Source organism: Coturnix japonica, chromosome 2 (assembly GCF_001577835.2).
Source record: "Coturnix japonica isolate 7356 chromosome 2, Coturnix japonica 2.1, whole genome shotgun sequence".
In the NCBI taxonomy this organism is placed as follows: Eukaryota; Metazoa; Chordata; class Aves; order Galliformes; family Phasianidae; genus Coturnix; species Coturnix japonica.
In genome coordinates, this window is record NC_029517.1 from 94,092,048 (window position 1) to 94,109,403 (window position 17,356).

Here is a 17,356-nt window from a genome sequence, read left to right on the forward strand (position 1 = left end):
AATAGAATTATACGCTCACTCTCCCTTGCCCCCAATCCTCTTCACCTTAGGAAAAAATTATACACTTCCAATTACAGGGCCAGTTAAAATCAATACAAAGGTGGGAGAAAACAGATCATTTTTCTTATGGAAGTAACTGTTTTCATTAATTTTTCATTAGTCCTGCTTTTGTTGTGCTATCCATCACTGAAGGAGCTGGTATGCAGTAGATTACATTTAGGTTATCTTACATGCTTCCAGGATTTAGTAGATATTGCCTGATAAAGCTGCAAGCTCTATGGCTTTAACTTACATCTATCAATAATGCATCAGAAGAGAATTTTTCTGCACGCAGCTGTCCCTGAGCCGAGCGGCTTTCTCCTGGAATAGCAGCGCTGGTTACAGCTGATACGTTGCTGCAGTTTACAAACCTCTCATCTAAAGGCTACAACTACGGGATGAGCAAATGTGCCAGGAGAGAGATCATCTGGGAGGGTTTAACTCTGCTTTCCTGGTGCTGCCATTGAGATTTTAGAGCAACTCAAGCCAGGAGTCTGCTGTGCCCTGCTGCATGGCAGCGCCTTGAGCTGATGGCCTTCCTGCCATTGTGGCATGTCTTGGGGTTTGGCTGTGATCGTTCTATCGGCAACACAAAATACTTTCACAAAATACACCAGGGTATTTTGTGGCTGGTTTTTGTTTTCCCCTTCTAATACCCAAGTTCTGTGGTAAAGAACTTCAGCCTGCTAAGTCCCGAGAAGGACTTAGGGATCCTGGCTGATGAAAACCTTCACATGAGCCAGCGGTGTGTGCTTGCAGCCCTGAAAACCCATCACATCCTGGGTTCCATCAGAAGGGGGGTGGCCAGTGGGGACAGGGAGGGGATCGTCTCCCTCTGTTCTGCCCTGGTGAGGCCCCATCTGGAGTACTGTGTCCGAGTGTGGAGCCCCCCTCAACACAGGAAAGATGTGAAGCTTTTGGAGAGGGTCCAGAGGAGGGCCATGAAGATGATCCAAGGGCTGGAGCACCTCTCCTATGAAGGCAGGCTGAAGGAATTAGGTTTGTTCAGCCTGGAGAAGAGAAGGCTGCGGGGAGACCTCGTGGGGAGACCTCTTTGCAGCCTTTCAGTATTTAAAGGGAATTTATAAACATGAGAGAAATCAACTTTTTATGCAGGTAGATAATTGTAAGACAAGTGGGAATGGTTTTTAACTAAAGGAGGAGAGATTTAGATTAGATGTTGGGGGAGTTTTTTTACTGAGAGAGTGGTGAGGTGCTGGCACAGGCTGCCCAGGGAGGCTATGGATGCCCCATCTCTGGAGGTGTTCAGGCTTATTTGGGCATCTGAACAATGCTCAGCCTTAAAACAGTGTGCCGTAGCACCTCACTGACTCCAGCCTCTTTCCATTCTGTAGAGGTGCTGTGACAGGCGAGGTGGCAGCTGCATGGGAACCCTGGAGCACAGCTTCTATCCAGGTATTTGGAAACCAACCTTCTTGAGTCCCCCAGCCATAAGAGGAGTGTGTTGCTGATTTTTGCCTTTACAGATAGGGAGATGCTCAACTGAAGGCTCTCACGATGCTTTGAAGAAACCAAGTATGGCAGCAGGGCCAAAATTATTACTCTTGAGCTGCCTACTACCAAGAAGGAGAAAATGAAGCTTCCTGAGCTGAGGAAAGAAATGAGAGGAAGAAATTAGAAATTAGAAACAGCTAATTTTAGTTGTTATCTGGCAATACATGTTTTTAATGTGAGCCTTCCAGATCTTGAGAGGCCAGGCTATTCTCAGTGGTGTGTAGTGAGAGGACAAGGAGCAGTGGCCTAAAACTTTAACACAGGTCTTTTCCCATCTGTCAGAAGGACACCCCTGTTTGGGAGCTCGCTCCCATGCACACGGAGAAAGCTTTTTGGGTTTGACATCAGTTTTCTCCCCAGCACAGACATTAGCATTCTGGTTACCAGCTAACAGCACTAACTGTAGCTTAAAGGGGATGTATGTTTGCGCTGTGTGCCTGCATTCTCTCTTTTTCTTCTTTTATTTTCTTTTTTTATGGGGGGGTGGAGGAGAGACGTGACTTTAATCGATGAGACTTTAACAATTTTAATCTCAAATGGGGGATCCCAAGTGCCAAGCCAGTTTCGGGGTCTTCAGTAACCAGGTCAATGAGGTGGCAGCCAAAGCCAACACCAGGACCTGATGCAACATATTGATTTTTGGTGGTGGTGATGCCTCTGGACCCTTGAGAAATAATAAACCACTCACACTCAAGTCTGAGAAAAAGCAACCGGTCTACAGGCCCTGAGGCTGTCTTGGTTTCATTTCCACTGTAAATAAACTTCAGGCAGCAAGAATGCCTACATACAAATACCAGTTGTCTGTAGAAATAATTCATAATATAGAACTCTGCAGTCAAGAAACGACAGATGGAAATAAATGTTTTTATTTCTCTGGAAAAAAAACCAACAGAACAGCCCAGTGGTCAAGGAAAGTGCTTTCCTCACTCCCCTAAAATCAAGTTTTCCTCCCTAAAGTCCCGTCAAAACTACTGACCTCCAGGAAAGAGCTGACTGCAGTTCAGTTCTTCTTTTTTCACCTCCCTTCCTGTCTGCTGATCCTTTTTTTTCTGAAGAACAATTAAAACCTGCAGTGAGAAGCCAGGGCTGTACCCAGAACCAGCCTCACTGCCTCTCTGAGACCAGCTCGCTGCTCTGTACTGTTTGCTGCGAGTCTGGCTGTGTTTACTTATGACCTCTGACTTTGTGGCCACACCGTTATCACAGTGACAATCACGTCCAGGGTCACAGGGTGATTTATGGCTCCATTAGCAATGCACGTGGCCTTGGTGGGAGGCCACCCGGCCATCCAGGGGCCACACGGAGCACTGAGGTGGCCTTGGTGCTATCAACTTGAACAGGTATGGATAGAGCAAGCACATCTGACCACTAAGCACAGCCTTCTGCCTTGGGAGCAAGGCAACAAGTACCACAGGTGCTAAAAAGTGGGGTGAACATCAAGTGAGTGCCCCTTTTGCCTACATCTCCCACTCAAAGCACCATGAGGCCAATTTTGGGGCTGACGTTGCTCCCAGACCGTCTGCCCCTCCAGCTTGCACCAAGTCCAGGCCCATACTTATGCATGGGGGGCTGGCATCGCTGAATCTGGGAGCACCTCTGGGCTCAACAGATGGAAACTTGTCCTCAGCTGCACACAGGGCTGCAGCTGGGGAGCAAGAAAGATTTCTGCAGCAAACCATCCCCAGAACAGCATATCAGCTCATGCCAGTACTGGGCAGTGCATTGTCAGCCCACATGACTGGCTTCAGGTCAACATTGCTGACTTCCAGTAAGTCTGAAGAGATGTTCAAAGTATTTATTTCCCAGAGGTTTTGTATTGTTTTTAACTATTATTATTTTTTTAACTTTTCTATGTAGACTAACAACCAAATTTTGGGTAGGAAGAGCAAGCATTTATTTGGTAAGAGGACTATTTGCTGCTGATTGAAGACAAGGACTTTCAGTGAGGCAGCTGTTCCAGTACTGTGAGTAGACAGATCAGCATCACATTGGAAACCCAATAACCTGCTCATGTATCTTCATTTATGGAGTCCCCCCTTCCACCCATTTCCATATCTCAGTAGTTTCAAAGCCCCATTGAAAGGTGCTGCCAAAGAGCTATTTAAGTACGCCCTCTGACAAATATTAATGGAAAACAGAAAAAAAAAGGTAGTTTTGAGTTATCAGACTCTATTAAAAACCTTATTACATGTATTTAACAATTTCTTTTTCCTTTTTTTAAATAAATAGCAAAGCGTCGCCAAAATGAATGGAACGCCGGCACCATTGCTATGATAGAAGCTTTCATACCGGGATGAGTACACGGTCATATTATGGACTATTGCATAAAAAGGTACTTCAGAGGAAAGAAAGTGGTTGCTGGTGCATCTCATGTGGCAGAAGCATCTCCCCGCGAGAGGGCCATGTAGTGGCCTCATGGAGTTGGGCTGGCCAGGGTGTGGCTCTAGGATGGCCTTGCAGGACTCACCCGTTGCCTGCTGCCAGCCACGGTGCTGCATGAGGAGCTGGTGGGCTCACTCAGTAGGGAGAACACTGGTTCTGAACAAGGGAAATGAATGGCATGAAAACAAACAGGTTGGTTAACATGCAGTGGGGCAAGGTCATTGAAAATGGAAGCTGCCAGCTCTTTAGTTGGAGGGAGCAATGCAAGCATTGCTGCATCAACACTTGCCAGCTCAGGAATCCATTTCAGATGGGTTTCCCCGGGCTGGACTGGTGTTGTTTTTTTGAGCTTGGCTCTTCAAACCAGGACAAATCTTAAGGACAGCACGGAAGGAAGACCCCAAAACATGATGCCCACACAACACCTGCTGCCTTCATCTCTCTGCACTGTGTCAGAGCGCAGGGAGCTGAACCCCACCTCTCTGCTCCTGCTGGCTGAAATCAGACCCTTATTACTTTAAACAGAGTTTATTGTATTTAATACATTATAAAATTTGAAAAATTGTAGGAAAGCAGCAGATTCAAACCAGAGCGTCTCTACCAAATATTCATTATTCTGGCCCCCTTTGGAAAAAAACAAAACAAAACAAAACAAAACACAAAACAAAACGGAAAAAAAAATAATAAAACAACAAAAAATTCATTCAAAAGAAAAGTTAAGCTTTCACATCTGTGAGGGCAGACAAAACGTGTGCGACTTCTGTACAAACTACATTTTAAATCTCATCGGAGTAGCTTTTCAATGCAATGGATGGTCACCTCCTGAACACCTGCCCATCCACCTCTACAAGACAGACATAAACCTCCATATGCAAGTAGAGTTGAATCAGGGTGCGTAGACATTAAAAAGTGGATGAGTGCTTGGCAATGGAAAATGTGTTAAGAGCTGTCTACGAATCCCCCCATGGTAATGGCTTGTACACCGTTAAGTGGGCCCAAGGAAGGCTTAGGACACTTAATGGCCAACACAGCACCAACCTCATCTACCACTTGTTTGTCATTGCATTTCCTACCCTTTGATGTATACATACATATATATATGTATGCACGTACATATATATATGTGTGTGTTTGTGTTTTCTTCCTACACCTTGAGGTTTTTATTATTACTACTATTCCAAGTGTTCCCATATGAATTCAGGTGTGGTCTCTATATTTGATATAAATGTGTCTTTTATTCAGTTTTACTTCCAGGACTTGTTTGGAGTCCAAACTGCACATGAAACGTCCCCCTTTTTTCCTCTCTCTCTCTTTTTTTTTTTTTTCCTTTTTTTTTTTTTTTCCTTTCTTTCTTTTTTTGTTTTGTTTCTTTTGTTTTTTGTTTTTTGCATAAAGAAACACGTCCATTTTAGTCCAGAGGCTCTTGCTTTATTCGAATGACGGAGGGTGCACGAGATGTCCTTCTGAGTTCTCGTCTCAGTACGTATTCACTGAATTGGGAAGAGTCCACCCCACCTCCACACGAGCCAACAATCTCAAATCCTCTTTGCTGTAACCTCTCAAGGACCTGAAAGAAGAGGAAGCAAACAGCAAGGTGTAAGTAATGAGTAGAACTGTCCGCATCTTATAAAGACTAAAGAACCAACCACAGCTGCAAATATCTGTGCCTGTATTCAGACTAGTGGTAAAAACTGGAAACTTTTAACTATAATTATGGAACTAAGTAATTCCCTCTAGTTACCTACTTTCCTTCGTCTTCACAACCTGAGTGTTGCCTCCACTGGGAGCGGAGGGCAGGGAAGAGGAGAATAGGAGAAGGGAAGGGAATGGAAAAGTGAAGAGGGAAGGGAAGGTGAGGTGAGGTACAGAAAAAGAGGGGAGAGAGGAGAGAGAAGGCCCATGAAATTGAAGGGCATGCACCCATGAAGTTCACACAGCAGGCAGATGGTGCAAAGAGCTCAGGTCCTGGCAGCAGACTGCCAAGAGCATCCAAGAGCCAAGTTTCCTTCCACACCAAGATTTCACTATGTTATTAAGTTTTCCTGCAACTCCTGTGCTCTTAACCTTACTTAGACTCTGCTACTTTTCTCCTCCCATGCCTGTCTCCTCTGCTGCCAGGGCTTCATTGTCTCTCACCAGTAGGAGACACGGGACCTCTGTCCAAAAGGACAAGACTCCACTGAGGTTTAGCTCAGGTGGAGACTTTTTCAGGGCTCCTTTCTGCTACCAACTGCTCTCACTGCTCTCTTCACACACCTGAAGGCAGGGGAATACAGTGTTTGTCCTAGACATGTCAGCAATTAGCACACTGGCTTGCAAGGGGAGGGTTGGGGAAGAGGGAGGAGCAAGTAGGGCTTTAAATTGCTTAAAACTACAAGGCACGCCATGCTTTTACATGCACTGCTTCAGGTCAGCAAATGTCTTTCCAAAATACAGTTAATTAAAGAGCAGACAAATCTCAAGAAGTAGGAGAACAAACATCAAAACTTCAGAGCAATTTTTTGTTTAACGTGATCCTTAACTTTTAACAACATTAAGTCTACATTCCCTAAACATGTCTCAGTGCAAGCCACTGGAAAATACAGCCGGAGAAATTAGGTCCTGGGAAAAAAATGCGATGGGTCAGGAATCTAGCTCAGCCTTGGGCTAATCACCACGTCTACGCCTCCCTCTCCAGGTCTGCGAATAGTCCCTGTCCTACATCACACTGTTTTGGGGATGGGGAGACGGTTCTGGCTGCCAAAAATGGAAGATGTGGTATCATCAGCATGGGATCATCATCTGTCTTAAGTCTGTGTATGTTTTGCCCCTTTTACTTTTTGTCATAAAATAGGTTTGGAAATTCTTATTTGTGTGATAAAAACATAAATATTGGGACAAATGCTGAACTACTGAAGGATAAAACTGCTTTGACAGCTCTCATCTAACGTGTGGCTAGATACCTCTCCTTTAAATTCATATCCCTTTTCAGTTATAATCTTGCATGTAGAGGTGTTCTAAATTTGCATTAGTCACTACGACAAAACAACTTTGATGTTTCAACATGACCACAGGGCCAGTAAGAGACACAACTGTCTGAGCATAGCATGCATTAACCACATCTTGATAGTTCAGATAGATCTGTCCATATTCATGTGTTGCACTAGCACATATGCAGCACCCCACAGGCCTTCAGTGTGTGTTGCCATGCTTAGCCCTCCTCTCCATCAGAAAAGGGGAACAGCATTTTGCTACCTGGAGGCAGGACTCAGGTAGCAAGCATATGGTAACAAGGAACATTCATTTAAGACACATTTAGGGAGGTCATTATCAGATGCAAAAGGCTTGAGTAACTAGTTTTTACCACACTTGTGTTAACTTCCCCCTTAGTGCTCTACAAGAATTCTCCACACTGCACGTCACCCGATTGTCTCACTGAAACACCAAAGTCCCACCCGGATGCCCCACTTCAAGGTGTTAAAAGCAAGTTTTTAACTACCGTAGTTTGTTTTGCAAAGAGATTTGGTGATGATGCATGAGAAGTTGAGACAGCAGCCATAACCCACAGAAATAACTAGCTCAGAGCCTCAAGCTGGTTTTGTTCGTGGAAACTTCCCAGAGATTAGAAAGAAACACATCAGCCCACAAGCACCGGGTTGGTAATCTCTTTCCTACCTGAACTGAGTTGAGGTGGCAGTATCCATTCAGTGGAAATCTGATGACATGCGTTGAGTCATGATTCCAGCCGGCATTGACAGAATTACACATCACATCACCAATTTCTGGAAACACTTCTTCTATCAACGACTTATCGCCACTCAGCGTAATCCTCTCACCGAGATCTGGGGCAACACGCACCACCAGGCATTCGCAAGACTTTGAGAAGCGGCCACTCTCCCGGTCTTGTTTCCACCTTTCCATCTCTCCTAGCATGGGCTGAAGCTGGAAATACTTTGCTTCTTCGTATAACAAACTGTAGTCCTAAAAGACAGACATTGCTATGCACAGTTAGGAAAGAGGCAGTGCTAACGTACTGCTTAATGTATATGGATATTCAGGCTAACATTGCTCTAGATCTGGAACCCTTCAGATGTAGCTTGTAATTACTGTGTAGGAAGGTGTAATAAAATAACAGTGCAAGCAAAAAATAAGAAAAAAAACCCCATCAGCCACTTGAAACAGACCAGCATTTGTGAGGGAAGGGGGAAGGTACATTTGCTCATGCTGTGGAATAACCTGGGCAGTCACATCCCACTTTTCCCTCTATCTTTATCCCCACAGTGATGTCATAAGATAATGACCTCATTAAACAGATGGAACAGAATTCAATCAAGATTCAGAAAATTCATCATTAGGATCTACTGTGTCTTACAGCAATACTAGCAGGCACTGTAACAGGTATGAGAATGTAAATGAGGGAGCCCGCACTGGTTCAGTGCAAAATGGTTAAGATATTTGCATAATAAATTGCAATATAACTGCATTTTAAAACAATAAGTATTTTTCAATACCTCTCCACTTTGCCAACAGTATTGTTTACTACATCATCTCAAACACCAGAGCAGAGAGAATGCATTTCTAAGCATAGCTATACCTGACGGTTTGAACTTTGTCTGTTACTGAATTTTACATAAAAAAAACATTCTTGATCTTTTAGGCTTAAGACCATAAGACAATTTGGAAAACATCTATATAGAGAAAAAGAAATACAAGAGAATGTGAAAAGGCGGAGGAACAGGAAGACCAAATACAAAGGGTGGTAACAGTCAATTTAGCCCTAAATTTCAGCTACAGGCTGAATACTTGATGAACACAGGAAACCTAAATCATACTCAGAAAACTTCTTAATGTCCAATGAAAAAGTAATCTAACCCGTACATTTCTAAATAAACGAGTGTTGCAGTTCACTTTAAGCACTTATGTTTCAGGCGATTTGCAGCAGAAGTTGAGAGGGTCAGAAGTTAACATTTTTAATTCCATCAGAGCCACAGTGTATTTATGCTGCTAAAGGTCTCTGCATATGCAGCACTGCATGGAAAGCGGCTTTTCCTTCTGTATTTCTGATTACCTTCAGGACAAGAGCAGAGAGCAGCACAATGCCATTCTAAGGCTTCAAAAGATGGGTATGCCGCTTATCAGCTATTTCTAAACTCCCACATTATTCAGGCAGGTTTGCCCTTGTCACGCATGGGAGCAGTACACCTCTGCAGCAGAAATTCAAAGACTGCTCTTGAACTCAACTTCACACCCTTTATGACCCAAACACCTCAAAATGTCTCAGATACAGAAGATAAAAGACTGCACTGCTGTGTGAACTGCTCTAACCCTTCCACAGCACCTCTTCTGTTCAGTTTGACTTGCTGTATGTCCTACAGTGACCTGATGGCACAGCCAGCTACACTGATGTGCATTCATAAATAACAATTAAAATCTCTTCTAATTGCAACTGTTGTCTCCAGCGCTCACTACACTGACACCACAGCTACACCAATATACCTGATATACCTGCAAGCACACAGAGTCTGACACTGTGCATCTGCAGGCTGATGCCTGACAGGTGAACTATCACCAGTTTACTTTGTTATTAAAAAAGAGAAAAGCAGACTGTTTAATAAAGATTAAATAAGAAACATAGAACTATTCATCCCTGACTTCTCTAAAGCTCTAAAATTAAATGGCTAGTATGCACACAACCAAGAATCTGGGGGAGAAAACAGTCTATGACTTAATGCTCAAATATTACCATGTGTGCTGTTTGTTTTGTCAATACTATGATTCCCACACAATGTTCTGAATTTCAGCATGGGTGTGGAAGCAGGAGTTGATGCAATCAGGAGAGAACCATAAGAGAAGATGAGAAGGCAAGTATCCAGCAAGGTTCATGAGTAGCTGCTTACAGATTCCAACATCCTGTCTGTATCCTTCGGTATACTATAACTTTTAATTTCCCTAGGTCAAATACGGCAAGGTTGCTCCATTACACTACAGACAGGAGGGGATAATTTAACCCTGATGCCACTCTAGGAAAGCCTGACAGATGCCATGGCAGCAACCCCACACTTAGTTTTGCAAAGCACCTGAAATTAAGCACCATATTCAAGCAGTGCCCCCTGTCTAGGACTCTGGTTTGATCACACATCAGACTCTTGTTTTACCAAAGTACCTGCAAAATATCCAAATCCTTTGAAATCTCACCTTGAAATCATCAGGAATGAGGAGTTTTGATGTTCTTAAAAAATTCAAGATATATCTGAACATTTGCCCATCTCTGTCGATGAAATAATGCTGCTTGAGGCTGTCGAGGACGATGGGCTCTGTGCCATCAAAGAGTCTGCCGATTCTGCAGAGGAAACAAGAGGCAAACATCAGGGTCAGACCATGTGTGGCTTGGCAGTGATTGGGAAAACTTGTTGCCCAAAGCCCTGTCTCATAAGAGGACAACCCTTGAGTATTTTGAGCATCTCTCTCAACAGCAGATCCCATTCAGGACATATCTCCCAATGGCTACACCAGCAGACCCCATCCCACTCTGTTGCACCAGTCTCCTCCATCAGCTTCATCAGTGCTTTCTGGGAGAGCACACAGTGAACTCAATATGGTTTGAAAACTGCACTCAGGAAAATCTTTTTATTTATTTATATTGCATTATTAATTTACTTTTAAACCCAGGTCACCTTTTGGATGCCATTTACTGCAGCCAACTCTTAGAGCAGCACAACTGTGGGGACAGTACATTGTAAGAATAAGCATCTAAGGATGTAAAAGTTATCATGTTTCAACATAAGGTAATGATTTCACAGTAAAACCCAACCGTTTGTGGCAAGTATCAATCAATCACCAGGCTCTAAAATAATCAGAAGAAACACCTCAGCTTTTAGAGACCACTTGGTCACCCAGAAAGTTTCCGCTTCCTAAAAGAGCTTGCACCAGTTGCTGGCTGAACACACACTATCTACACGTGTTCCTCACCAAACCCGATTTAGTCGGAGCAATGGGAAGGGCTGAAAACTGGGAACAAAACGTCAGCCTCAGTAACATGAAATGCATGCCGTGTTTTTGTGCTGAGGTGTTTGCAAACGGCTCCTGAGTCACTCGCCGTTTCCCAGTGAAATCAACAGCAGTGACTGATATGTCTGACTGGGAGTGCATGTTTACGTGCCTATACGTGCATATGGAGGTAGTTTTTGATCCTTCACGTCACCGCCCACCCCTCCAAAGAACTGTAAACAAAATGGTCTCAAAATAGCTAACTTGTGGTACGTCACGTGGACACTTTGCATGAAATACTACTGACACTCTTGGGCATGATTTTAGAGCCTTGTCACAAGCTGTTACATTCTGCAATATTGTGCAGATTCTGTGCTTTCATTGTTTTAATGAAAAGGCTCATTCGTATGTAGCTCTTGTCCTAACATACCCAATCTGATTTGTGAGACAACACGAGAAATCCTATGCATTTTGCTAAGGAACAGCCAATAACATCAATGGACACCAGTATGGAGCTAGGCGAGGCACAGGCACTGTTTTTCCTCGATCACACTTGTGACACAGGCAATGTACACGGCTGTCTTTTCACAAACAGATCCAGCAAGCACAATGAACAACCACAGCACACTGTTTTCCTTTCAAAAGAAGATGTGAGTAAACAACCATTCCTCATCACCACCCTGAGGCTGCTTTGAGCCCTCACAGAAAACCAAACCCAAACTCAGTGTAGCTCAGAGGCAGCCAACATTCTGGTTCATTTTCTCATACAATGACTTAAGTTGGAAGGGACCTCAAAGCCCACCCAGTCCCACCCCGTGCCATGGGCAGGGCTGCCCCCCAGCAGCTCAGCTGCCCAGGGCCCCATCCAACCTGGCCTTGAGAGCCTACAGGGATGGGGCACCACAGCTTCTATGGGCAGCTGTGTCAGCACCTCACTGCCTGTCCAGTGAAGAGCTTCTTCCTCAAATCTAATCTAAACCTCCCTCTTCTAGTTTAAAGGCATTACTCCTTCTCCTATCACTGTTCTTCCTGATAGAGTCCCTCCTCATCTCTCCTGTAGACCCTTTGAGTACTGGAAGGTCACAATCAGGTGTCCCCAGAGCCTTCTCTTCTCCAGATGGAATAAACCCAGCTCATTCAACTTATTTTTGTAGGAGAGGTGCTCCAACTCTCTAATCATCCTCAAGGACCTCCCCTGGAACCACTCCAACAGCTCTACATCCCCTTGCTGTGGGCTCCAGACCTGAACAGAATACTCCAGCTGGGCATTTACAAGGACAGAATAGAAGGAACAATTACCTCCCCTGACCCCGCTGTCCACCCCTCTTTTGATGCAGACCATCTGGACTGAAGACTTCCAGACTTCCACTCTGCTATCATACCCTGCTGGCTCCAGTTTTTCACCCACCAGTAAACCAAGTCTTTCTCTAGAGGGCTGCTCTCAGTCCACTCATTGCCCAGCCTCTACCCATGCACAGAATATAGGTCTCATTTCTTCCTTCTCACCAGCTGGGAGGGGTGAGGACCAAGAAAGAAATAAAAACCCATTAACCTCAGCTGGCCATTTAAAACTCAGAATCAACTCAAGTTGCACAAAAACCGTAAGATATAAAAAACTAAACACATTTTGCAGACAGATCCAAGCAGCACAAAACACTTTTTTCCCAAAGCTATCCTTTAGATTAGAACAATTCAAGCTTTCTTCCACTGCTACTTGTTACTGCCTGCCCCAACAGTCAAAATGTAAGCTGTGACAGGCCATATAATGCAGGCTCCTGTTCAATAGGTGGATGAGCAACGTTTATGTCTATGGAAACGTAAGGCATTTAGATTTAATTTTCCCCCATACTCAAGCATGTTGTCTTGGAATCTATCACAGAATTCACACACAAAACATATACATTTGGCCAAGTCAGTCATTACTGAAAAGCATAATTGGTTTCTGCAGCGTTACCCTAGTTCTAAATTACTGTTATAATTATGTATTATAAAACCTCTAGGCTTTTTGCCTTCATTTTATTAATCGTTTAGGAGAAAAGTAAGATAGTATCAGAGGATGGAGTCTTCTGACAAAATCACAGACAGTACCAACACATGAGAGCCAGTCCAGCTGGCCTGGGAGGGAGAGCCAACAAAGTGCCACCTTTGAGAGCAGCTGCTTTCCAGCAGCAGAAAAACCCAAGGAACTGCAAAAAACTGTTGGTTTTGTTTGTTTTTTTCAGATGGAGAACTGCAAATTCGAGCTTCATGACCTCCAGGGCAAGGCCTGTGATAACTGAGTGCCCAAAGCTGGTGGCGCGGCCTAAGCTGAATTTGCTGCAGTAGCCAGGAGAGGGGATGGGACTGAAAGAGGCCCAGCAGCAAACTGTGTCCCACCTCATTCTGCACACTAGGTAATATCTGAAACCCATTCCTCTCTGTCACTCTTCATTCTGCTTGGTCCCACCTGAAATTACAAATGCTTAAGTGACACCAGGCTGCATTAGAAGGGACTGTGGAGGCCTGTTTCACTTCCCAGGATAAACTGGAAGATGTTTTTCCATCTCTCTTTCTAGACAACTTTAGCAGATGATAGACAAATATAAGTTTGTTTTTTTCACTGCCAAACACATAAGAGCTGAATGGATTTCCAAACAGCAAAGTGTTTTGAAGGATGCTTGCAAAACGCTGTGATAATCATATGGAGAGCTAACCAAATACCAAGGGTAAATGATGAAAAACTGTAGTCCATTTACAAGGCAACACACTTCAAAAATGTTTAATTAAAGCTAACAGGCTGGAATTTTCTGTATATAAGGAAAATTAACATCCCATGGGTTGAAAGTGCAACCTCCAGTGGGTAATAATTAACATGGATGGCTTTAAGTATCATAATCCACTGTCAGAATCGAATGCTTCAAGGGCTGAAAATATAACTGGTGTAAAACCCAGCTCTCATCAGAGAACTAGGTTTTACTTTAAGGAAACAAAACAGGCGCATCCACAAACCTGGTGTTGTGGGGGGAGAAAACAAAGGTTCGTTGAGGAAGCCAGTGCTTTACTTCTATAAAATACTGCATGGACCCGTGTTCCCATGCTTGCAAAGGAGCATTTCTACAATAAAAAACAGGGGAAGGTGACACCACTTACAGGACTTCTCAGATACTTCAGAGACGAGTCCTGTTTATCGAATATAAAAATACACTCGGCTGCAGCAAGGCTGTTATACACAGCTTAAGTGTTTATAACCTTGCTCTCTGAACATACAAACATTTACATATATTGTTATACACAAAAAAGAATCTTTCCTTTTCCTTATTCTGCCTTGGTTGACAACTTGGGAAAAAAGCAACAACTCCTTGTGCAAAGCCCTTTCAGTGGCCTGGCAGAGATGCACGGGCACACCATCATTGGTGTCATGGCACCCACTCCTGGGAATCACTGAGCTCTGACACCAAGGGGCAAAGCACTCATGGAAACACATCTCTCTTCTTCAAATAAATGACTGCATGGCAGAGAATTTTAAAAAGGAAAAAATGGGAGAAAAAGGAAGTATTTTAGTTGATACTTTACCTGGTGTGGGCCACAGAGACAAAACGAACGCAGGTTTTCCTATCTCCTCATTACATTTACGTGGCTAATGTAAATGCTTATTTAAGACTCCAGGGTGTGCACACAGTGAGTTTGAAGAGGCTTTTACTTTTTTTTTTCTTCTTAGTCCACATTGTCCTTATTAATTTCTTTTCATTTTCTTTCGCTGAGCGCTCAAAGGCAATTTGCATAAGAGTCCATTATAAATTAGATCTATTTAATGGCATGCTCATCTCATGGCTATTTAATTTTACTTCCTCGTATGTCTAAATTACATAATACTGCACTCTCCCCTAGAAGCTAGTACGTTCGAGGAGGTGGCCACATCAGGGAGTAATGCTGTGCTAGCCAAGCGCAAACTGACTACATTTCTGTTCATGTCTCAGAGGACCACGCTAGCAGTCGCTACCTGCCCATCTTTTTATGAACACCTCATGTCACTTGGATCCCTGGTGACTGAATACTCTGCACCCTTCCTAGCTCTGCATAACAAAAGTTGCCTCGTAAGCATGACAGAAGAAAGCAACTTTGCAATTTTCACTAACACATGCATTATGAAAGCCACACTTTAACCAAATGTCCTGTTGTAATCTCTTGTTCTCAGCGCTGTTATAATTTGTTCTTATCTCGTACTCCTTCTATTTAATCTCAGGTTTCATGTCCATGAGTCTCAGGAATTCCTTGGCACAGGCAGCTCTTGTGTTATTAGAAGTGTCATGAATACAATGATTGCAATGCAAAAGTAACTGGGGAAAAGTGTATTGAAACCAAAAATCTTATTAAACCTTCTATAGAAAAGGCATTAATGCAGGAACCAAAGCAGACCAAGTAAAAAGGATGTACAGGAGGAGATGTTAAAACACCAGGTCTTAGGAGATTTAAGAGAAGATGTTACTTGGCATTTTAAAGAACAGATAAATCCTAGATACTGAGTGGAAGTGAGACTGGAAACCCTTGTGGAAACATTTGCTAAAGATTCAATAACAGAATCATTTACATGAAGACCACCTCAAATGTCTTATTGTTATCCGAGCAAGGAGGCAAAAGAGAGGGTAAGGACAAGTGCAAGGGGCTCATACAACACTTGGATGAAATTGAGACAGGGAGGTGGCGAATAGCCTTAAATGAAGAGTAAAGCACATGAGGAACAGAAGGATTGAGATGATGAGTGAGGTGGCATCGTGAAGGAATGCATCATAGACAAATTCATAGCAGTGAATTGTGGGATTTGCTATAATCCATGTGATCAGCAGCAGCACCAGGAGCAAGGATGACAGCAAATAGATATATAATAAAAAGAACCAACAGTCACTGGATCTAACCCACGTGGACAAACCAGCATTAACTGGAAGAGAATAAATTGTTCAACGCCATGCAGTCATGTTGCAGGAATGTGACTTCCATGAGAGTCAGTTGCAGCTTTCTATACCACAAATGAGTGTGGAGATGCTGGGATGTGCACCTGAGCAACACCAAGCAAAAGGGGCATGTGGGTGGCAGGAGACATGAGGGTGAACTGAAGAACAGATGGCAAAGGCCCCAGAAAACAAAAGCACCGGCCTTATCAATTTGTCTGTTTTCCCAAGAAAAATGAAAGCCTGTATTTTCCCCAATAACCAAGCAGCTGAGGAAGCTCAGCCAGAAGTAACAATTATACTCCAAAACACAGCTCACACAGCAAGTCCCCCTGTATTTTATGTACTAGGTAGTAGGCTCAGAGTGCTCAAATACAGAAGTTGGCTAAATGATTTGGCTCTGACACAGACTCCTCCTGGGATGCTCAGGAGTATCACCCACCCAGACCCAAGCATCTCTTGTAGAAACATTGATGTTTAAGAAAGGAAGGGGATAAATACTTGGGTTGGGATGTCAGTGGCTGGTGACTCACAGCCAGCAGATGATACATGCAGGCAGATGGAAGCCGTTCCCCACAGCGCACGGCTGTGGCCAGGGTGAAGCCAGCAGAGCATCATCCTGGAGTGTGGGTGATGGGCCAGGAGTTTCTGTTTACCAGATAATTTTTCATTCTGCTTTGTACATCTCAGCTCCTCAGTATACCAAGGAGATGCAGACAGATAAGAGAAACAGGCTGCAACCCAAATACTCACTTTTTCACACAAGGCGAGGCAAGTATGAGCTTTAAAAGTGCTTTCAATACCATGGCAGCCAAACTGACAAGCTTTAGATGTGGCTGAGTGTGGTCTCCCAGCTGAGACCCTTGCCCTGTGATCCCCAGGACTCTTGGCAAGGTGTAGTTCCTCCTTCTCACAGACACCAAAGTGGCTGATATTCCCCAAAACATCACATCTATCACCAACCCTTTTGGTTCTGCTTGCTTCCCATCACTGAGCACTTCCCCAAGCCCTTTTTGCTACAACACAGACCCCTCTTCCCAACAAACTTCAGCTGTACAAGTCCTACAGAGGTTGTCCTTTATCCCTAGTCCTTTATCTCCAACACAGCACCACAGCCCCCTAGATCTATTGCAGAGCAGGCTGCAAATCCTGAAGCCCCACATCTCCTACAGTGCTCGATATCTTGCAAATAAGTCCCGGAAAACTTTTCAGTTTTCCGGTGCGTATCAAAACCACTTTTCCTAAAATCATTTAAGCCAATGAAATGTTAAATCAATTATCCATGCAAATACTTTCTCCATCTCTCTTTTTTGTAACCAAGTTTTCTTGGCAATGATAACATTTCACAGAAAAATTAACAAATATTCTCTTTGCTTGCCAAGATAATTTTACTAAGCTCGAATCCGATTTCATTGAGGTGCGTTATTTATGTTTTATCTTGAGGGAAGCTGCCTATTAAGTTACTAGCAACCGTGTCCTTTTGCTTATGATACGGTTATTACCAAGTTATCAGGAGTACCTTAAGTTAT

General features: G+C 43.6%; 1 protein-coding gene across 3 annotated transcripts in view; it reads right to left on the bottom strand.

The window, feature by feature from the left end:
• Nucleotides 1-4,448: 4,448 nt before the first annotated feature.
• The window catches only part of KCTD1 (potassium channel tetramerization domain containing 1), a 63,692-nt gene continuing 50,784 nt past the window's right edge, over nt 4,449-17,356 (bottom strand). For 2 of the 3 annotated variants that reach the window (XM_015855481.2, XM_015855480.2), the window contains exons 3-5: nt 10,111-10,255; nt 7,591-7,896; nt 5,318-5,503 (exon numbers count right to left, since the gene is read on the bottom strand). In XM_015855481.2, coding sequence (XP_015710967.1) covers nt 5,345-5,503; nt 7,591-7,896; nt 10,111-10,255 — 610 coding nt within the window. In that variant the 3' untranslated portion in view covers nt 5,318-5,344. Of the gene's footprint in view, nt 5,504-7,590; nt 7,897-10,110; nt 10,256-17,356 lie in introns of all 3 variants that reach the window. The other variant, XM_015855479.2, reaches the window with a different exon arrangement.